Consider the following 24123-nt stretch of genomic DNA (forward strand, 5'->3'; position numbering starts at 1 on the left):
TTCTAATTGGCTTAGTTTTACCCATGATGCTTTCTGAGCTGGGCATCTAGTATTGTTTGGGAATTTAGGAGCAGACATCTATTCATTGCTATCAAGAACAGCTTTTTGTTGTTGTTCATTTAAATACATCAGGTTTTAACTGAGCACTCAGACATTGTGGGTGGGATTGCAAAGTACTGCGGACTCTGTGAAGGACAGTGACAACACCAAGCAAAATTACAGATGTGCGTGCCCTACAAAGCAGCAAACCATCTTCTGGGAAGTCACCCTGTAACTACTATCTGTACACATAAGAAGCTCTCTATGTGTATGGCCGTTTATTGCAGAAGATAGGGGATAGTCATTATCCATCTTTAGAATTAATTAAACAAACCATGGTTTATCCAAACACTTAAATATATGAGTTTTGTATTAGTTTCCTATTTTTCTGTAACAAATGGCCACAAAGTTGGTGGCTTAAAACAACACAAATTTTTTATCTTCCAGTTCTGGTGGTCAACCATCTGAAAGGGTCTTATGGCTAGAAACAGGGTGGCTGCATTCTGGTGTTCCTTCTGGAAGCTGTAAGGAAGACTTTGTTCCTTGTCTTTTCCATCTTCTAGGGGCTCCTCACATTCCTTAGCTCATGGTCACATCACTCTAACAAGACTGTGACTCTCCTGCTACCTTCTTTCCCTTATAAAGATTTTTATGATTATATTAGGCTCATAGAAAATCCAAGATGATCTCTTCATCTCAAGATCCTTAATTTAAACCACATTTGCAAAGTTCATTTTACCAGGCAAGGTAACATATTTAGAGGTTCTGGATTTGGGTTTGTTTTTTTTTTATGATTTTTTAATTTATTCATTTGAGGGAGAAAGAGAGAACAAGAGCACAAGCAGAGGGGAGGTTCAGAGGGTGGGAGGCCTGATGCAGGGCTTGATCCCAGGACCCTGTGATCATGACCTGAGCAGAAGGATTGAGCCACCCAGGCGCCCACAGGTTCTGGGTTTGAAGACCTGGACACCTTTGGGGGCCATTCTGTCTGTCACCATGACTATTTAAAAATGAAAAGAAAGGAAAAGAATGAGGAAGCTCTGTAATTTTCAATATGGAAAGATTTCCAGAATATACTGTAAAGTAAAAAAAAGCAAATGCAGGGCAGTATGTATTTATGCTATAGCCTGTATAAGAGGGGGAAACCATTCGCTTGTATTTTCTTAAAGGATCTGTGGAAGGATCCATAAGGAACTAGTAAAAGTGGGGTGGGTGTTAAGACCTTTTAATGTATGTCTTTTTTATATTGCTTTTTAAAAAAAATATGTATTTATGAAACAGGGATCTATGTGTCATCATTCTGTGAATAATCAGAACACTGAAAAAAATTTCTTTTTCTGGAAGGCAGTTAAAAAGCCAGAAGAGTGAAATATATTGGCTACAGTAAATTTACTTTTTTGCGTCCTGTCAAAAACATCTACTGAATGAGAAAAAATTTTATTTTAAAGTTCTTTCTCCAGTGACTCTCTAAAGCAGTATCATAATAAAGACTAGTATTAACTTTTGGTTTTATATAATATTAAATTCATTTTATCTACTCAAAATAAATCTATTCACTTATTCAACAAATATTTACCGAGTATTGGAGATACAGCAGGAATTTCTTTCTGAAAAGCTCTTTTTGAGCTTATGGCCTAGTGGGGATACACAGATAATAAAGAAGTAAATATATTAATAATATGTCAGACGTTCATAGATGCAATAGAGAAAAACAAAGCAGGGAAGAGGAAGAATAAATATAAAGTGCTAAGGGGAAGGACATACAATGTTAAATGGAGTAATCTTTGAAAGTCTCCCTGAGAAGATGACATTTGAGCTACAAACTGAAGCTTAAGTAGTCACATGGGTGACCTAGAGAAGAACCTTCCAGACTATGAGAAAAACAAGTGCAAAGGCCCTAGGGTAGGCAGTCTGGCTGTCATGTTGGTGTCTGTGAAAAGCACGAGACTGGGACGGGATGATCAAAGGACAAGAGTAGGAGGAAATAAATCAAAGGGATAGCTGGGAGCAGATCAAGTAAGGCCACGTTCGTCACTGTAAAGGCTGAGTGAGATAGGAAGCCACGGGAGAGTCTGAGTACAAGAGTGACATGATCGAACTTGTACTATCAAAGGAAACTGGCTGCTTTATTGAGTCAGAAGACTGTTGATGTGATCCAGGAGACAGCAGTTGACTGAACCAATGCAGGAATGGTAAAATGGTGGAACGTGATTGGGGTCTGAATATATTTTAAAGGCAGGGCTGAGAGTTTTTGCTATTGGACCATGTGAGGAGCATGAGAAAAAGAAAGAAGTCCAGTATAAGACTACAGTCAGGAGAGATGTTTATGTGTCTTGAGCTTTGACTTTTCTAGGGCAATATCTCCTGCTATGGGGAGTGAATAAATTGCTGAGAACAAGAAAGATGCAGCTAAGAATTTGGAACATCTTTTCCTGACCCCTCTGGTCCTCCCTTTCAGCTAAGTGCCTGGATTTTTCCATGCACTCGGACAACGATGTTTGGAAACCGGCCCATGCTTCCAGGGGAACCCCGGATTCCTAGGCTGATGCAGCCCGATGTTTATTTATCCAAGATTTTGTTAGTACCGGGAATTATGACTAATTCTTTTTTCCTGCTGGCTTCTTTTGGCATGCAGTCTTCTCAGTGACCTTGCCCTTCTCTGTCTCTCCATGTCCTCTCTTGCCATGCTCTCTTGCTACTCTTCAGCCACACCAGACTCAGTTCTTCCAACAGAACAAACTATATCCTGCCTTTTTCATGTATTTGTTTCCTCATCCCTCCCACTTACCCCTCCAGAACACACCACCTGGAATCTCCGTAAAGGCAAGGACCATTTTTATCTTATTTACCGTTATATCCCCAGTGTTTTATCACAATGCCAATATTTAACATTGGTATTCAGTATATGTTTACTGAATGTTTTATCCTTTAATTCTTGATACCTCTTGGTTCTGATCAATTTCCTTAAAATTTGGCCACTTTGCCCTTCTATCGCAATGATTCCAGGTTCTTGATTATTTGCTTACATTTCCTTCGTTGCGCTGAGAACCAGTATTTCTGAGTTGTTTCAGTTTACACTCACCTACCAGTCTGCTGCCCTCCTGCTTCTACAGATCCTTGCTCCTTGTATGTGTCCTGATTCAGATTTGTTTACCTTTCCTGACCAGTTGCCTCCTCAGACGCCTACCTGACCTTTAACAACATTGGTTTGTCCCCTTGGCCCACTTTCTCTCCTGTCACTTCTGGCTTTCTTGAGGAATGATACAGAAGTGACCCCACATACCCCAAAGACAAAATCCCTGTGGCACTTAGACCTATTTCTGGGATACGAATGATTAGAACAGGGATTAGAATTCAGATTGGAATGATGGCGTACCTATGGGGAGTGACACAATGGGTCAGCTTTCATTTCCACTGCATCCTCCACGGTAATGGGAAAAGGTCATTTCTCTGGTCATCCTTCAGACTTAGATCTACAAGTCATTCTGCAGCTCACCTCAGTGCAAAATAACTTAATGTCTTTTCATTTCCAAGTAAGCCATCTTTATACAATACCTCTTTTTTTTAATTCAGATCTTCATGGCTCATTCTCAGTTCTTCACATTAGATTTAATCATTTACATGTAACTAATTCCTCCATTAATTGATACAGTCTAACATAAGTTCACAGGATTTCAACTGTAATTCCCTGAATATATTTTTTTTGCCAATAATGTTACTCAGGCAATCTTTATTATACCAATAAATTCAGCAATAAATAACATTATCATATTTCCTTTCCACATGTTTCGATCTTAACATGCAGGAAGCCTTGGCTCAAGCTTTTTGGATTGACATCAAGCGCATGGATGACCCAGAGTGTTACTTTAATTCTTTGCCAAAAGAGTTAGAAGTAAAAAGAGATCGGATGGTACATTTACTTGAAAGTCTTGGCCTAAAACCGATAGTTCCTGATGGGGGATACTTCATCATTGCTGATGTGTCTTTGCTAGGTTTGTAAGGGTTTTTGTTATTTCAAATGTATAGCAACTTATATGTGAAATTATATTAGAATTAGGGAGTAAAGATTGGTGTCAAAGCCATATCAGCATTTTGTCTATGGAAAAATGGCTTTTCGCAATGTCAGTGTTTGTTGTTGTTTTTTAATGATCATCTTGAGTTTTAGGTCCCTGAACCTTAAATGTGATAGTTAACCTGGTTTTGGAGTCAGTTCTTTTAGGTATTCCATTAAACATAGAATTTGTTGTCATCTTGCTCTAGCGTGTAATTTAAAACACAAGTACATGAAATAATATATGAACCCAGTGTTCCTTTGAGTAAAATTTTAGTTTCCTTTTCACTTAAGAAAAATAAGATTTCTAGAATGCTGATGCTATCAGATAATGTTTGCTATTTTAGAATATACTGAAATGAAGTAAAGAAGGAAAATAATATTTATTGAGGGTCTACTACATGACTAGCACTTTCAAACACACTTTTGAAGAAAGCATTGTTTGCTCCATTTTTAAAGATGTGAAGACTTAGTTTTAAATAACTTGCCTGAAGTCACATAGCTAGATTCCAAATAGTTTTGTCTCCAAAAAGCAATGGTCTTTATATTACCTGAAACTGTTTAATGTACTTCTGACATGCCATACTAATCTAAAATTAGAAACATGACAAACATTCTATATATAACTGATTTTCTTTTAAAAAAACTATAATGTTAATAATAGTACATTTAAAAGCATAATTTATTCTTTTTTTTTTAAGATTTTATTTATTTATTTGACAGAGATAGAGACAGCCAGCGAGAGAGGGAACACAGCAGGGGGAGTGGGAGAGGAAGAAGCAGGCTCCCAGCGGAGGAGCCTGATGCAGGGCTCGATCCCAGAACACTGGGATCACACCCTGAGCCAAAGGCAGACACTTAACGACTGAGCCACCCAGACGCCCCTAAAAGCATAATTTATTCTGACAGAAGTTGACCAAATAGTTTGCTTTAAGGTTCTATCACAATAAAGTTATATTCCACTGAACTTGAAAAGCCTTTTATATATACCAAATTTTATAAGGCTGGAAACTTTTGATTTTATAACAAAACAGTGACTATTATTTCTTTATTTGTTGTGAGAGAAGCAGAAGCCATGATGCCCAGAGATTTTTGCTGTCCTGTTGTCTGAAAGCTGTATATGTTTGACTCTCCCAAGCTCCATTCTTATATAAAACCCTTTAAGATGTCCTATACTCTGAAGTTTAGAAATCACTTTTCCTATGTTACATCTAAATGTATAGATCATTTCATGAAATGATAAAAAGAAATAGCTGTTTTCATCACATTAGGTTTGCTTTTGAATTGGAAATCCATAACATTTTCAACATGAATTATTTTTATTTTTTATTATTTTTTAAAATATTTTATTTATTTATTTGCCAGAGAGAGAGGGCACAAGCAGGGGGAGCAGCAGGCAAAGGGAGAAGCAGGCTCCCTGCTGAGGAGGGACCCAATGTGGGACTTGATCCCAAGGACCCTGAGATCATGACCTAAGCCAAAGGCAGATGCTTAATGGACTGAGATACCTAGGCATCCCACAATATGAATTATTTTTATAATAATTGATTTATATACTTGGTCTGCTTCCAAAAACCATTTAAGCCAACTTACATTAAAAAGTTTTCTATGTAATTTTATATATATATGTGTGTGTGTGTGTGTGTGTGTGTGTGTATAATAGAGAATTAGTGTCACATAGGAGAGGGAGGAAGCAAATTTTTCACATAGGTTCATATAGTATTGTGACTAGCATTAATTTGGGACTGAACTTTGTGGCTGCAGGGGCAAATAGAAAATGGAATTAGTTACATAATTCTTGGAAATAACTGTTCTTAAAAAAAAAAAAAAAAACCTATCCGTGAATTCTTCACTTCCAACCCCACCATACAGTATGAGACTTCAGTAGTTTCTGTGACTATTTTCTGAGAATATTTTGTATCTTGACAGATTTAAATGAAATACATCTTGTCCTCAGATATAATAGGCCATCTAATTTTCATTGTTGTTTTAGATGCAGACCTCTCTGATATGAAGGACAGCAATGAACCTTATGACTATAAATTTGTGAAATGGATGACTAAAAATAAGGTAGTCTTTATCAGCCTTTGAGATACTGTGCTGTATTTTATGGTTAACTTATGAAGAATACTTGCTGACATGTTTTGAACAATGTTAACTACAGTTTTGTTATATGATATTCCATTTATGGCTGTGTGGAGGATTTTAAAAACATTTTTCTTTTTGGAAGTTGTTGTAAATATTTAGAAGTATTTGTTTGTTTTTAATGCTTACCTATCCTAAAATTAAATTTGAAGTTGAAGTAGTTTTCCTATTTCATTTTTCTCTTTATTTTTCAGAAACTGTCAGCCATTCCAGTTTCAGCATTCTGTAATGAAGAGACCAAATTACAGTTTGAGAAGTTTGTGAGGTTTTGCTTCATTAAAGTAAGTTCCTGTTCTATTCAAAAACACATTTATGATGTCCTTCCTTCTGATTTATAAAGCACCTTTTTTTTTCTTGCTTAAGAATTGCTCATATGCAATTTTTAAATTTTGGCTTGCTGCCACGAAATTAACTGCTTACCAGAACAAAACTCAACACTTTTGAAGTGTTGAGTTTACTATATTACAGCATAATCAGACTCCTTACCATGTAAAAATACAATTACTAGACATGTGAAGACATAAGAAAATGTGACCCTTGGGGCACCTGGGTGGCTCAGTCAGTTAAGCATCTGCCTTCAGCTCAGGTCATGATCCCAGGGTCCTGAGATTGAGCCCTGAATCAGGCTCCCTGCTCAGTGGGGAGTCTGCTCCTCCCACTCCCTTTGCCCATACCCCTGCTGTGTTTTCTCTCTCTCGCTGTCACTCTCTCTCAAATAAATACATAAAGTCTTAAAAAGAAAAAAGAAAATGTGACCTTTAATAAAGAAGAAAAGCAGTCGGTAGAAACAGATCACAAGGTGACCCAGATAAGGGAAATAGCAGACAAGGACTTTAAAGCAGATATTGTAAGTATGTTTAAGAAAAAATAAAGGAAAATATAGTCATAATGAGTGAACAAATTAAAACTACAAAAAAATCAACTGGAAATTCAGGAACTTAAAAGTGTAATATCTGATATGAAAAATGTATGGGGCTTCATGGAACACTACATCAAAAGCTAATGATGTACTGTATGGTGACTAACATATCATAATAATAAAAAAAAGAAAGAAAAAGAAAAATGTATGGGGCTTAACATACAGAGGATTGAGGATATCAGGAATAAAGGACCCACTTGGATTACAGATTCATAGAATTATCTAACCTGAAAAACAGAGGGAAAAATTATTTTTGAGAAATGAACAGAGCCTTAAGTCTATGAGACAATATCAAGTGATAATAAATGTAATTAGAGTACCAAAAAAAGAGAGAATGTGGCAGAAAAAGTATTTTAAGACGTAATGGCCAAGATTTCCTCATATTTGGTGAAAAGCAACTTACTTAGAGATCTAAAAGTTCAGTGAACCACAAGATATAAAGAAAACCACCCTGAGACACTTTATACTCAAACTGGTGAAAACCAAGGGTAATAGTAAGATCTTGAAAACAGCCAGAGAAAAACTGTACTTCACATGCATATGAATTTAGCAGCTTCTTATCAGAAAAAAATGAAGACCAGAATACAGTGAAACGACATCCTCAAAGTGCTGAAATAAAAACTATATCAGCCCAGAATTCTTTATCCAGGAAAATAGCCTTTAAAATGAAAATGAAGTATATATTCCTTACAAATAAAAGCTGAGTGAATTGCTTACCAACAGAGCTGTACTAAAAAAAAATCTGAGGGGAACCTGGGTGGCTCATTTGGTTAAGCGGCTGCTTTTGGCTCAGGTCATGATTTCAGGGTCCTGGGATCGAGTCCCACATAGGGTTCCCTGGTCAACAGGGAGTCTGCTTCTCCCTCTCTCTCTCCAGCGCTCCTCCTGCTCTCTCTCTTTCAAGTAAAGAAATAAAACCTTTAAAAAAAAATCTGAATATATGCATCATTGCTATTTTTAAGATGTTATTGCTACTGAAGACAGGCTTAATAAGATCCAGAAACTCTTTTTACCAACACATTCATCTATAAACCTAGTCAGAATGATGTAAACATCGTTTTCAACTTTGAGAGGCAATCTACAAACTCTGAAAGACTCATCTAGAAGAGAATAAAAATGTTAACAACCTAATAATGTCAATATTTAATTGAGTAAAATGTAGAAGAGAGAGTAAGGCCATTAGTATTCTCATCTTACAGTGGATCTAGAAATAGAGGTGTTTCTTTTGAAGTTATAAGCAGAACAAATAAAAGAAAAAAAGTAACTTAAGACTTCCTGTTTTAAAATCATAAACACTGCCCTTTCCCATTCTCTTCTTGGAAATTATGGGAAAACAACTAGGAGAATGGAAAACAGATTCACAAATTCCCCAGTAAATGAAGAAGAGTTGCCAAATACAGTGAAGGTAAAGGGAAGACACCTAGAAAGTCTCTTGTGCTTACATCTTGAAGTTATAAACAGCGCCCGCAGGCAACCTACTCATCTAGAACAAAAGGACAAGAAGTACACTGGCTGTGGGAGCTTCTCCAGACTCATTTAGCATCATGCAAGGCAAGAAAGAAACATACAGCTATATCATCTAGAACCTATGTGGGGCAGGGTGGAAAGGAGATTCTAGTTGGGTTATAGATTTTCTCATTCACTCCTGTCATTTTTGCTCCAACCTGTGTTGGGGCAATGTGGAGGAGATAGATTAAATTGGAGGTAGCCACTTAAATTAGCTGGGAGGAAAACCAAAACCAAAACCAAAGCCCTCCCCACCACTGAAGTCCACATCAATCATATTAAACTTTACTATGGACCAGGGAGAATTTCTGTTGTCTTCTAGTGCTCCCTGGCTCCTCACTTACACAAATCTGCAGATACATCTTCAAATCATAGACAAAGTCAGTAGATAGCATGTTCATTACCCAGAACAATAGGAACAGTAGGTATGCTAGCAGTAGATTACAAAGGTAATTCAATCAAAAATGACTAATGAAAAGGAATCTATGAATCTATAAAAATACACTATTAGGAGAAAGGAAAAGGTACAAGGAAAACCAAATGTCAGAGAACATTCAGCCAGAAAAGTGTTGCTATAGAGCAAATAAAAATCGATAGTTCAAATTCAAAACCTTTAAAATGAGATTGAAGCAGAGATTTTAAAAGTTCAGGGAAGATATTGTCAGATAATATAAGAAGATAAAATGGCAACTTCTCAGAGCTCAGGTACAAAACTGAAGGGAAAAAATCAAGCTATTGGTAATTGGTAGTGACATTGGAAACAGCACAGAGAACGCTGAATACTTCCGTAAGCATTTTAAGGATTGAGAAAAGTAAGCAAAGAAGAGTGGAGAGGAACAAAGGTTTTTAAAGTATTAGAAAAATTATGGATGCAGAAGACAAGTGAAATATGTAGAATCTTGTGGTGGGGGAAACAAATGGAACCTGAAAATAATTTTATAACTTTAAGAATGCTTTCCATTAAAAAACCCAAAAACAGGTAAATCTAGCAATTGAAAAGGAGTGCCTTGTCCAGGAAAAATTGTCACAGAACGATTAACACTGAGATATATTGGACTTAAAAGATAAAGAAACAATCCTTTGACATCTACACAAAAAGACCAAAGCCTTCATGGGGGTGGGGTAAGAGGATCCATGTGGACACACCCCATTTCCATCAACACTCAATATTGGAATATAGGAGAGCAATACCAAGAAGTCTCCAGGGAAAGTTACCAGAGCTGACTCAACCTCTTGGAAAGGCTAAAAATAAAAGGATGGCAAAACATGCCAAGAAAATGGAAATTGAAAAAAAGCTGGTGAAATTTAAGGCCAAATAAGCCAAAAAGCAGCACTTTACAATGGTTATGGGTAAAATTCTCAGCAGCTCTCAAACATATGAAAGGATGTCCTACTTTAGTCATATTACAAGAAATGAAAATTCAAACTGCAACAAGATTTTATTAATTTGGAAACAGCCAAACAACTAAAAATTTCCGTAAGATACTCTAAGAGTGGGGCTATAATTTGTAATATCTCTTAACAATGCTTAGTTTGACCATTTCCATCCAAATGTAAATGCACATACCTCTTAACACAGAAATTCTACTTCTGGGATCTTTTTCCTGTGGATTTACTTGCACATTTTGAAGGGCTTGTGCTCAAGGATTTTCCGTATTTGTAACTCCCTTCTTTGACAGTGAAAAAAACCTTGGCTCTCATCATGGAATCACTTCTTTAATCAGTCCCTCTGTATGTGCCACTGCCCCTCCAGCCACCACCACTGATGCGTGCCTTTTACCCGACTCAGCCTTTGACACTTTGTACCAGGCTGCCACTGCTGTCACCTTTTGCAGAGATGCCCTCCTCCAACTCTCCAACACTGCACACCGGGCTGCCCTGTCACCCACTGCATGGAATCCTTCACCCCTCATACGCTCTGACAGCCCATGCCAGTCTATGTTGGCAGTTGCCTGCCTCATCCTGTCTAGGTTCTAACACCCTGCACGGAGCCATCCCGCCATACAGATGCTGGCTTACCCCGCTTGGACTCTGACATACTGTTCCAGTCTACATTGCCACTGCCATCACCGACACCTCATGCCACCCACATTAGAAACCCTCTTCACTCCACTCGGGCTGCTACATCCTGCACTAGGCTGCCCAGGCTCCACCTGCCTCCATATGTAGACACCTGCTTCACTCAGCTCCACCTAATGGCTCTTCAAGTAAATCATTCTGTAGAGAGGGAAGAGAAAAAAAGTAGAAAAAGCAGAAGAGAAAAACAAGAACTTGATTTTCACTGCTTTTCTGTCATTTTAATTTTATACCATCTGCTGGTATTGCCTATTCAAAAAGCAAATGAATTTTATTAGTAATTGTAACTGAAACATTGAAGGAAATGGGCATAGTAGTGTGAATGAACAATTTTTCCTCATTCAGAGCAGAGAATTTTGAATTTTATCTGAAGGTGATAAATAAGGAAATAGAACTAAATGTATTATTTAGATCTGGGAGGTAACCACTAGAACTAAAACCAGAAATTGCCACAAAAAGTTGTCTTGGGGGATGGTGGGCATTGTAGGAAGGAGTAGGGAGAGGAGGAGCACATGATTCTTACTCTGTGTAAGCTCTTCTATACTCTGATTTGCTTCCATAATTATATATTAACTTGATCGTATTCCTTTTGTAGTTCTGCCTTTTCATTTTTACTTTGAAATGTTCTCTTGAGATCAGATATTCACTTAAATCTTCATTTAGTGCTATTATGTTTTATATTTTTTCTACTTTACCAAAATCTGTCTTTATTTTAAAGTGAACAACTCATTAGAGTACTATCCAAAATTGAATGAATGATAGCTGTAATTTGCTCAACTTGCCTATTTTCAATTAGGCAAATGCCAGCTAGTAGCGCCATTCACCATGATTTTGTGTCAGAAAGAATCATCTTCATATTTGTAAAGGTCATTTTAGGAGAAGAGAGACTGCAGATTTTAATGCTTTTAGTGAACTAGTATTTTCAGTAAACTTTTCTGAGCAGCAATGAAAAATAATTTTTTCAGAAATCTTAGCATTGGATATAAATGTTGGCAGTAAACACAGTCAATAAATATCATGCAATTTCTCAAATGGAAAGGATTTCCCCCTTACAAATTCCTTTCCTAAAGACATTCAAATACCCCAACTGGAGATTGAGTCTCAGTCCTTTAATCTCCCAAGCTTATAGCTGGACATCATGAGGGGTGTCAGGTTATGCAGAAAAGAGGGTGAGGTGAGAGGCAAGAAAGCAAAAATAATAAATATTGGTCCCATGAGCACATCCTTCAGACTCACTGCTGGCATCAGTGTCATTTACGAGTCTGGGTCTTCTTTGGCTTTGCAGGCTGCTTGGGCTGCTCCAGTGGTTATAAATAGTGAGAGTGTCCGCACTGGTGGATGTGGTTTTGGCTGGGATCAGGTTAAACTGTTTTTAGTCTGAACTGCATTTAACAGTTTGTCGATCATTTTCTTGGTGATGCTTTTTGGCCACATGCCAGTCGATTTGTGCATTTCTTTAGTGTCAGGATAGTAGCAATAAATTGGCAGCCAGTATCACAAAACAGTATGATGTAGTGATCAGTGTCACACTTCTCTAGCTCCTCTAATATTGAATTCTTATGAGGTTCATTCACTTTTCCAGCCAGGCAGTAATGGGATATAACATTAGAAATAATTGGTTTGTTTGATTTACTGCTGGAACGGTTCCTTAAGGAGCTTGGGACCTGTGTACTAGACCACCAAGGCGAGGGAAGATGCTACGGATGCCATTTTCCAGTTTCTGCCCATGCTTCTCCAGTTGTGGCTTTATATACAGGCAAGGCTTTCAATGGCTTGTTTCCTGAGAAGGCATGATCCCCCAATGAACACTCTGGGGTTCAGTGCTGCGGAGGCCAAGGATGGGCTAGAGCCCAACTGGGCCCTGCTCAAGTTATCAGGTGTTGAAGAGCACTTGGTTCCCAAATCACTACGTGACTTTTCCCGATCCGTTGACTTTGGTATATTTTTTATATTTAAATATTTACTTCATCTTGAATTTATTTGATATATAATGAGATTATTTCATTTATTTACAGAAAGACAGTACACTGGATGCTGCTGAAGAAATCATTAAGGCATGGATTAGACAGAAGTCTTGACACAAGCAGATTGCTTCTATTTGATGACTTAATATGAAATTGTTATTTAGTGCTGCCATTTGCTGGATATTGAAGAACAAATATTTTAGTGCCAATGAAATTTGAAGAAATAATTCCATTGTTCTCCAAAATCCGCTGGGGTTTTTCAGTTGAAATGTATGAAAACACCTGCCACTACCATTTTACATCAGGCGGTGTAGCACTGTGGATAAGAATTGTGAGATGCTGGTTGATGCTTAACCTTTCAGTGCTTCAGTTCCCTCATCATAGAAGGGGAATAAAATGTAGCACCTACTTTAGATGAAGTTTGTGAGTAGAGCTCGCAACTGGCTCCGTGGGTAGAGCATGCAACTCTTGATCTTGGAGTCATGAATTCGAGCCCCGTGTTGGGCATGGAACCTACTTTCAAAAATAGCACCTAGTTTAGAAGAAGTTTGTGAGGATAAAATGGATTGATATAGGTAAATAAATAAACCCTCAATGTTAGCCAATTCCATCTCTCCACCATTGTGTAAAAACTCTTAGCCAGTTATACCCCCTCAACTCCAAGTCCTTGCTTTGTCTACCCACATGTAGTTCCCTCCCCCTCGTTTGCCAATGGCTTTGAACTTTGCTCACAGTTTTGCTTCTCTGTCCCAAATACTGCCATCATCCACAGTGGCTTCAAGGTCCACATGGATTACCTAGGCTTTCAGTACTTTGACCTCACCTTTGGCGATGTTCACCTCTACTCCACTCTCCATTTCAGCCACCCACCACCTTGGGTACACCCTGAACCTTTCATCATTTAAGGCTGTACCACCTAGGAGATAATAAATTAGTCATCTCACACTGTACCCACCTATCCCTATAGTATTCTCTCAGTGTGTCTCATCTGCTTTCAAAATATCACTTCTTTAAACTCACTATAATTTCAACTCCACTATTTCTCAAAAAATGGTCTATGGCCCTCTTATAGCAGAATCAGAATCAATCTACGAGAATAGATTCTGGTCTTCATCCTAGACCTGCTGAAAATAACCTCAGGGTCATCCTAGACCTGCTGAAAATAACTTCAGGATCTGGCCCTTCCAAGGTGATTTTTATACCCACTGAATTTTGATAATCACATGGAACCCTCTATTTTATTCCTGTCAGTCCCCTTATATTTTCCCTACTGAGCTTGGATTGCATCATCTGTCACTTCAGCCAAGATACTTTGGTGCCTTGAATAACTTGCCCATTGTTCTATCTCACCTAACTGCCCCCCCGCCCAAAAAAAACCCTAAAACTCCACCCTAGGATTGAAACTCCATGCTTGCACTGGGCTGCTGAGTACTGCTGTCACAAAATACGCAATTGTGAAGATGCCGACAACCACAAATGCACATCATTAACCTTAACCAGATTTAATCCTTCCATGATACCCTAATGAGATTTCTCTACCTTTTACCACAGCAGCAATTCCTAATACTCTCCTGTTCTCTACCATAAAAAATATCCAACCTCCTTTCTCTTTACACCTCAAATTCCTCCACGACCAGCACAATTAAATCACAGCTAATGACCTCATCTCCCACTTGTGAGAAAAACAAAATGTAAAACAGAAGAACCAGACCAGCACCACCAACAGAGATCCTGCCAAAAGGCCTGTGACCAGCATTCATCCTTAATTCATTTCATCCAAGGGGGTTGGGGCAGAGTGGGGAGGATTGGTAGGAAGGCAAAACCAGGTCCAGTCATGCAGAAGGAAACCCAGGACCTCAAGAACCAACTACTGCATAACAGTATAAATCCCATGTATAATTTTTAGCCTGTCCACTCTTGCTGGGGATTTGATACAGTTTTTACCAGGGTTTAAATTTGCTCTTTACAGTCCTAAACTTGTCCAGTGCTAATCCTATCACCATGTCTTCTCGCATTCTCACTTGGTTCAGCCCATTCTCTTGTATCTTCAGCCACTACTGGCTCCCTTCCTCAGCAGTGAGACAGGTCCAGATTTCTCTCATATTAGAAAATCCTTTCCTTAATGCTGTCTACTACCCTATTATTTCTTCCTCTTCAGGGCAAAATTTCTTTCGTCTTTCCTCCTTTCCTCCCTCCCCTCTTCCTTTGTTCCTTGCTTTAAGAAATATTACACTATGTGCCAGACACTATTGTAGGCACTTAGGCTGTATCAGCCTATACCTGCCTTCTTGGGCTTTCCTTCTAGCCAGGGGAGGGAGACTAATTCATAAATATAATGAAATATATTGAATTAAACTTTTTTATTGTTTTTATTTTAACTCCAGTATAGTTAACATACAATGTTGTTAGTTTCAGGTGTACAATATAGCGATTCAACAATTTTATATGTTACTTGATGATCATCACAATGTTTACTCTTAATCTCCTTTCCCTGTTTCACCCATCCCCCCACCACCTCTCCTCTGGTAACCATCAGTTTGTTCTCTATTGTTAAAAGTGTGTTTCTTGGATGTCTCTCTCTCTTTTCCCCCTTTCTCATTTGTTTCTTAAATTCCACATATGAGTGAAACATGGTATTTGTCTTTCTCTGACTTATTTTGCTTAGCATTATACCCTCTGGGTCATCCATGTCATTGCAAATGACAAGATTTTGTTCTTTTTTATGGCTAATATTCCATCTTCTTTATTCAGTCATCTATTAATGGACACTTGGGCTGGCTTCCATAGTTTGGCTATCGTAAATAATGCTGCAGTAAACATATCTAATAAACATATATCATTTCAAATTAGTGTTTTTCTATTCTTTGGCTAGATACCCAGTAGTGTGATTACTGGAGCATAGGGTAGTTCTACTTTTAATTTTTTGAGGAACCTCTGTACTGTTTCCACAGTGGCTGCACCAGTTTGCATTCCCAGCAACAGTGCACAGTTTCCTTTTTCTCCAAGTCCTCACCGACATTTGTGTTTTTTATTTTAGTCATTCTGACATGTGTTAGGTGATACCTCGTTGTGGTTTTGATTTGCATTTCCCTAATGATGAGTGATATTGAGCATCTTTTCATGTGTCTGTTGGCCATCTGGATGTCTTCTTTGGAGAAATGTCCGTTCATGTCTTTTGCCTGTTCTCTAATTGGATTATTTGTTTTTGGGTGTTGAGTTAATATCAGTTCTTTATATATTTTGGACGTTAACCCTTTATCAGGTTGTCATTTGCAAATATCTTCTCCCATTCCGTAGGTTGTCTTTTAATTTTGTTGATTGTTTCCTTTGCTATGCAGAAGTTTTTATTTTGATATAGTCCCAGTAGTTTATTTTTGCCTTTATTTTCTTTGTCTCGGGAGACCTATCTAGAATAATGTTGCTATTGCCCATATCAGAGAAATTACTGCCTGTGCTCTCTTATAGGGTTTTTATGGTTTCAGGTCTCACATTTAGGTCTTTAATCCATTTTTAGTTTATTTTTATGTATGGTGTAAGAAAGTAGTTCAGTTTCATTCTTTTGCATATAGCTGTCCAGTTTTCCCAGCAACATTTGTTGAAGAGACTTTCTTTTTTCCCATTGCATATTCTTGCCTCTCTTGTTGAAGATTAATTGACCAAATAGTCATGGATTTGTTTTAGGGCTTTCTATCCTGTTCCATAGATCTATGTGTCTGTTTTTGTGCCAGTACCATACTGTTTTGATTACTATAGCTTTGTAGTATAACTTGAAATATATAATTATGACACCTCCAATTTTGTTTTCCTTTTTCAAGATTGTTTTGGCTATTTGGAGTCTTTTGTGATTCCATACAAATTTTAGGATTATTTTTTCTAGTACTGTGAAAAATGTTGGCATTTTGATAGGAATTGCATGAAATCTGTAGATTGCTTTAGGCAGTATGGACAATTTAATATTTGTTTTTCCAATCCATGAGCATGGAATATATTTCCATTTGTTTATGTCATCTTCAATTTCTTTCATCAGTGTTTTATAGTTTTCAGAGTACAGGTCTTTCTCCTCCTTATTTAATCTTATTCCTAGATTTTTTATCCTTTTTGGTGCAATTGCAAATGGGGTTGCTTTCTTAATTTCTCCCTCTGTTGCTTCATTAGTAGTGAATAGAAATGCAACAGATTTCTGTACATTGACCTTGTGTCCTGTGATCTTACCAAATGTTATACTTATACATGGAAATTATATGAAGAAAAGAAGTAGAGAAGGATAGAGGAGAATGAAAGTGTTAGAGAAGCGATTTGGAATGTTAAACACTTGGTCAGCTAGGTCTCACGGACGGGACATGGAGGCAGACTTACAGGAGAGGAGGGAGGGAGCCTTATGTAGATCTTGAGGAAGAACATTCTAGCTAGAAGGAATAGCCAATGCAAAGACTCTGTGACAAGAGGCTGTACTCAGCATGTTTGATGAGTACCAAGAGTCTGGTATGGCTGGATGTAATAACCAAGCCACAAAGCAGCAAGTATGAGGTCAGAGAAGTAACAGTGTAAGGATAGTGTTAGGATAATGGTTTAATCCAGAGAACCAGGGTGCCACTTTATACTTAATTTTTAACATGTAAAATAATGTTTATGCCAGACTGGGAACAACCAGTATGTTCATCAACAGTCAATATTTGGGGGTAATATTTGGGGTTAATAAAATGAAATACCATACAGCAATGAAAATTTACAACCTACAGCAAAACACATGAATGAATTTCATCAGTACTGTTTTCATAGGGTTTCTTCACAGGTTCTTCAAAGAATAAGCTGGAGTTCTCAGTAGACAGAGTGTTCTATAATAATAGAATCTAGTACTGCGATTATTGAAGCCTCAAAAGCCCGCCCCAGCATTTGGGGTTCTACAACTTCTGTGGCCACTGGAGGGCTTCCATGTTTTGGTCCAATCATCAAGCTTAGGAAAGGTCCATAGCAAACTCCTTGTCTCAGTTAACCAAGGGACAGGGGTTACCACCCTTTCCACTTGGCTAGGATGAGGCGAGTTGAGTTGGGGAGGAGGAAGGCATGGATTTTAAACATGGGGGTCTGTGGTGACTAGTACAATATTGGACCAAGGAAAATTTAAAGTCTGGCCTAACATCTCTAGGAATTTAGAAGCCAAGGCCAGACCTGAGGCTTCCAGATACCTAAATAGATATCCAGGTCTAACTGTGGTTAGAGACACACTGCTACAGTGTGAAATCCAAAAGGGGTTGGAAAGAAGGGTCTGCAAGATCCTAAGACTGACAGAACAAGAGCACCAGGATCGGCTTTGGCTGGTTTGTTCTGCTCACACCTAGCACTTAGCTCTATGTCTTAGCCTGGTTCCTGGTGATCACTATGGCAGCTGCTGCTCAGAGTAGTTAGCCCCTAACTCTAAATCCTGCCTGCCTTGCACTCTTTTGAGTTGGAGTTCCCAGCCCCTTCCTCCTTCATTGAAGAAGGGGTGCTTGATCTTCTCTTGGTCTTTTATTCCTCTTTCCTGCTGTTGGGAATACACTCCTCATCATCTGTTCTTGAGGTCCTTACATCTCTTCAAAGTATCTCTCTAGCTGCTATGTTGAGAATAGACCGTAGGGTCAGCAAAGGTTGAGATAAGGAGACCTATTACAGTATTTCACATAGAAGATCACCGTGCTGGCAGTGGATGGTGAGAAATGGTCAGATTCTGGATGTATTTTTTAAGGCAGGACCAAGAGGATTTGCTAACAGAGTATATAAGAGTCATGAGACAAAGTAAGAAATCAAGAATGAGTCCCTGGGGGCGCCTGGGTGGCTCGATTGAGCATCTGCCTTCAGCTCAGGTCATGGTCCCAGGGTCCCGGGATCGAGCCCCACAGCAGGGCATCAGGCTCCCTGCTCCTCCCTTCTCCCCCACTCCCCCTTGCTCATGCTCTCTCTCACTCTCTCACTCTTTCTCACTCACTTTCTCTCAAATAAATAATTAAAGAATTAAAATTAAAAAAAGAATGAATCCATGGAATGTGCCAATTGCCAACAATAGAATTTATATCATCGACTTACTTTGACAGTACTGTTAATGGTATAATCTCCCATTTTCCACCCCTCTTTATGTTTTTTCTTATGCTTCCTTTTTGCCATTAAGAGAGATCCATATTTTACATCTCTTATATCCTTTTCCTCTACAGTAGAGAGTAATAAATCTTAAAATGATATATCAAGAAATAAAGACATAAGTGAAATAAGAAAACCTTATTTATTTAATCCTAACCTTAAAGTTGTGTATACCTTTGTTGTCTTTGGAAACTTCTGAAGCTTCTTTTTTAATGTTGTCTTTCTGAGCCGTTGACTCTACATTCCATCTGGGAGCTAAGTATTCTGCATCTTCAGAGGTACTGCTCTTCCTCTTCCCTGTGCTAAGGTAAGCTGGATACTTCAGCTCTAACCCCCCTCCCCTTTTTCTTTCTTTTCTTTTCCTTTGAGAGTGGCTTTTGGGGTTTAGTAATCTCTACTTCAGGGCCTTTAGATGTGGTCCTGGTTCTTCTCATTTTACAGATGTTCCCCATGCTTGTGCCCATAGTTGACTCTTTGGTCTGGATATTGTCTTCCTTCTTCATTCTGCCTTACTTCTTTGTCTTTTTTCTGTAACTTATTTTTCTGTAACAATGCTACCATTCGTTCTTACTTTACTTCAACTACATCTGCTTAAATATTAATATTAAATAATAATGTGCCAACTATTCTAAGGGCACGAAGGAGCTTATTTTTTTACTGTCTTAGGAAATAAACCAAGTTTTCTTGGTGCTTCTTCTGGTGGGTTGTTAAGAAACTGAAGTAAAATCAGTAAAAAAAAGTTTTGTTACTATTTAAAATACTTCCTAATTTTCATTACTTTTCCTATAGGTTCTGGACCTACCTCAATAGCTTTTGCTGCTTGTTCTTTTGTTTCAAATTCCATAAAAGCAGATCCCTTTGGATCTCCAGTAGATTTATAACATAGTAGATGTATATAAACAGCATTGCCACATTTTCCTAATACTGCAATCCAGCTGTGATTAACACTTTGGGGAAGTAACTCTTATACGCTAAACTAGGAACAGTATTAAATATGTTGGGATTCTTACTCAGAAGGTCAATAAATTTTTGTGTTCTCACTAAGGTCAAGAAGGCTCCAGGAGGAGCAGGCTTGGGGGGAAGGTGAGGACACATTTGAGTTTGAGATGCTCATTCACTTTCAGATGTTGGGTAAACAGCTGGAGAGTCAGCTTGGAGTTTAGGGAAGAGGCTAGAGGTATACACATCTGAGATGTGTAGCTTATTGATGATATTTAGACATGAGAGTGGATAGAGGCACTAAATATGCCAGTATTAGCAACTGGAAGAACTGATGACTTAGCCCAGAAGTTTTGCAAAATTTTACAGCAAAGTGAAATCCTGAAAGAGTTTTTTCATTTGATAACTCCACTTACACACACACACACACACACACACACACACACACACACACTCACCCATACACACAACCCCTCTGTAATCTGGAGTTCTTGCCTGGTATTATGCTAAGATCTCTAAAGATCTCCATCCATGTTCTGGATTTGAAGGAAACATCTCAGCCCCGTCAGGCTCAGGATTAGCTCTTAGGATTCACTGCTGCAGACCACTCTGGCCCTCTTAAACCCTATCCTTTCTTGTTCCTGCAACACTGCACATCTGTGAATAGCCTCCCACCTCCCTAGCTACTCCTCAGTCTCCTTTGCCTGTTCCTTCAATATTGATATTTCATCTTTCTCCCTAAATAACTTCATTTACTCTCTAGTCCTTTCTGTCCAGCCTAGTCCTTTCTGTTGAATTTCAGACCCATATACCCAACGCTCCATCTGTCACCTTCTGTGGATGTTTCTTAGACAATCCCTATACCCAGTCTGGTCTCCTCAATTAATGGTGCCCCCAATCCAGTTGTTCAAATCCAAAAACCTAGAAATCATACTTTTCTCCTCACAGCCAACTCCTGTGTATATTACCCTAACTATGTCTTAAATCCATCATCTCTCTGCCCCCAACTGCCACTGCTCTGGTACAGGCCAATATCATCTCTCAAGTAGACTACTGGTCAATTTCCTAACAGTTCTCCCTGGCTTGCCCCTTGCAGTCCATTATCCTTATAAACTAAATATGAGCTTTCTAAAATGCAAATGTGATCATGTTACATGTATTAGTTAAGCATATGCATATTGCAAGTTTAAATCAAATAGGAATTTTCTGTCTTAGCTGAACATTTTAGAAGTAGTCTAGTTTCAGTTATGGCTTGATCCAGGATGGAAATTATAATCTGTTACCAAGGTCTGTCTTGCAGTTCTGTTCTCTCTGAGTCGGCTTTATCTTCAGGTTGCCATGTCCTATGATAGCAAATTGGTTGCAGCAGTTTCTAAGTATCATATGGTCATACTAGCAAATCCAGCAAAAAAAAGGACACCTTCTCTTTCTGAAGCTCCAGCATTGGTCATACTGTGTTATATTGGTCTGTCCCTGAGCTACCTGCTGTGCCAAGGGGATTGGATATGCTAAATATCTTAGGCCAATCCAAGGTCAATTCAACACAAACTACATTGGTTGACAGAAGGGACAGAATGAAAAAGAGGGCAGATGAATGAGCAAACATCTTAAGTGACTTAAAACCTTTTAATGACTCTTTACCACTCATAATGTAAGGGGTGTTCTCATCAGGGCCTGCAATGCCCTGTATGATATGGTCTCTCCTACTCCCCTAGTCTCATCTTTTCTGGTCATTTTTTCCAACTCACAGGTCTGGTAATACTGAGTTCATTTCAATTTCTAAATGAGTTTTTTTCTTCTCTCTGCCTTTTAGCACATGTCATTTTTTTGACGTTCATGCTTAATTTGGGTGGTATAACACTCAATTTTATGTGTCAACTTGGCTAGGCTATGGTTCCCAGATATATGATCAAACATTATTCTGGATGTTTCTATAAGGTTGCTTTTTGGTGAGATTAACATTAAATCAGTGAACTTTGAGTAAAGCAAATTGCCCTCCAAGATGGGGCCTCATCCAATCATTGGAGGGCCTGAGAACAAAAAACTAACCTGCTCTGACCAAGAGGGAATTCTGCCAGCAGACAGACTTCAGACCTGAACTGCAGCATCGTGTCTTTGGGTCTCCCCTGCAGGCCCACTCTGCAGATTTTGGACTTGCCAGCATCCATAATCACTTGCGCCAAATTTTAAAAATAAATCTCTTTATATGTCTATATATATATCTACACATACACGCACATCCATTGGTTCTCTTTTTCTGGAGAATTCCGACTAATGTAGGTGGATTAGCAAAAATAAGATAAGTTGTCTATAAATTCCCAAAGTTAGGTAAGAAGTCATTTAGTGACATCATGCCATACGATAGTGAGAGATACAGACTTTGCATAGGAAACAATGATAAATTTCAGCAGATTTTTGTGAAAGAGAGTGAAAGACTATGGAAAAATTATGGTTTGGCTAACCAAAAGTTGATTATATCCTTCTTCTCCTTTGACCACTTCTACATAGAGGCTAAAAAGCCAAACTTTGCAATTTCTCAGCTTCCCTTACAAACTATTAAAAAGCTCCCGAGAAGAGCTTCCATTCATTGAAAAAGATAAAAGACAAAGTCATCCTGAGACTTTTGTCTTTTTTGTTCTCTTCACCTTTCTATCTACTTTCTTCCTGCCTGGAATGTAGAAGTAAGGTCTGGAGATACTGCAGCCATTTTGCATTCACGCAGCAAGTGGCATGAAAGTGAAGGCCTACATGATAAGGATGGTGGAGCAAAAAAATGGGAAGAGACTGAGACCCTAGTAGCAACTTGGAGCCACTGTACCTGCCCCCAGACTTTGTAATGCATGAAACAAATAAACCTCTATTAAAGTCACTATAGCAGAGTTTTCTCTTATTTATAGATGAATGTATTACTACTTGATATAGAGAATACGGTACAAAGATCAAATTTTTCTTCTGGAAGATAAACTGACCTGATGAAAAATCCTTTAGGCAGAAAGAAATGCCAATCAGAGGGGTCCTGCAGGAAAAGATGGTGGGGGCCTGAAGGATTTAGTATGAGAGAAAGGCAAATAATCACACATCTTTGTCAAATTTGTGAATTTTTCCCATCATTCTTATGATGAAAACAATTATATAACTACATGATTACCAAATATTTAAATCAAAAATTATTCCCAAATGAAGCAAGGAGTCTCCTTGGTCTCAGCTGGATAAACCCAACGGTGAAACAAAACAAAACAAAAACCTCAACCATGTTCTTGAGACATGAGAATTTCATTTTATTGCTGCTCTGAGAATACATCTAATTATTCAATCATGCCAATTAAATAGGAAGTTCACCTGCTGACAAACAGCTACCTGGGGATATAACAGAATAAATTGTAGAAATAATTGGATTTTCTAATCAATATTAACTTCATCATATTACACAGCTGCTACTTTCTTTTACATTTAGATACAGCTTTTTTTTTCTTATAATATGTAAAACTTTGCATTTGTAGCAAAATCTCATGGTTAAAAAGATGAGTAATTTTGTCCTTTCGTCAGAGTGGTTATCCTGTCTGAAGAATTATTTTCACAAACTCTTTTATCCCTCTCATTAGTTAGCCATTAAAAGTATAAATATCATGTTTTAGCTGAAACCATAGAGTTGTATCTTCTAACACAACAACTCCATTTTGTGTGTGAATTTCTGAGATGACTTATAACATCACTTTTATAATTATTCTTGGAGCATTCTGTTGACCAATATATGCATGAAAGAATACAAAACTCATGAAAACTATTCAGTTTTCTAGATATTTGCAAATGTCTCATCAGGTAAAGGGCTAGTATCAAAATCTATAAAGAACTTATCAAACTCAACACCCAAAGAACAAATAATCCAACAAGAAATGGGCAGAAGACATGAACAGACATTTCTGCAAAGAAGACATTGAAATGGCCAACAGACACATGAAAAAGTGCTCAACATCACTCAGCATCAGGGAAATACAAATCAAAACCACAATGAGATACCACCTCACACCAGTCAGAATGGCTAAAATTAACAAGTCAGGAAACGGCAGATGTTGGTGAGGATGTGGAGAAAGGGGAACCCTCTTACAACCGTTGGCGGGGATGCAAAATGGTGGAGCCAACTGGAAAACAGTATGGAGGTTCCTCAAGACATTAAAAATAGAACTACCCTACAATCCAGCAGTTGCACTAGTAGGTATTTATCCTAATGCTACAAAAGTGCTGATTTGAAGGGCCCCATGCACTCCAATGTTTATAGCAGCATTATCAGCAATAGCCATATTATGGAAAGAACCCAAATTTCCATCAACCGATGAATGGATAAAGCAGATGTGACATACATATTCAATGGA

At 38.1% G+C, this 24123-nt stretch overlaps 1 protein-coding gene across 5 annotated transcripts in view; it reads left to right on the forward strand.

Moving 5' to 3' along the window:
• The window catches only part of KYAT3 (kynurenine aminotransferase 3), a 66623-nt gene extending 44001 nt beyond the window's left edge, over window positions 1-22622 (forward strand). For all 5 annotated transcript variants that reach the window (XM_026497657.4, XM_057310502.1, XM_026497658.4 and 2 more), the window contains exons 11-14: window positions 3845-4031; window positions 6084-6160; window positions 6430-6516; window positions 12752-22622. In XM_026497657.4, the coding sequence (XP_026353442.1) occupies window positions 3845-4031; window positions 6084-6160; window positions 6430-6516; window positions 12752-12814 (414 nt within the window). In that variant the 3' untranslated portion in view covers window positions 12815-22622. The remainder of the gene's footprint in view (window positions 1-3844; window positions 4032-6083; window positions 6161-6429; window positions 6517-12751) is intronic.
• The last annotated feature ends 1501 nt before the right edge of the window (window positions 22623-24123 follow it).

The sequence above is a fragment of the Ursus arctos genome, unplaced genomic scaffold, assembly GCF_023065955.2.
Source record: "Ursus arctos isolate Adak ecotype North America unplaced genomic scaffold, UrsArc2.0 scaffold_12, whole genome shotgun sequence".
In the NCBI taxonomy this organism is placed as follows: Eukaryota; Metazoa; Chordata; class Mammalia; order Carnivora; family Ursidae; genus Ursus; species Ursus arctos.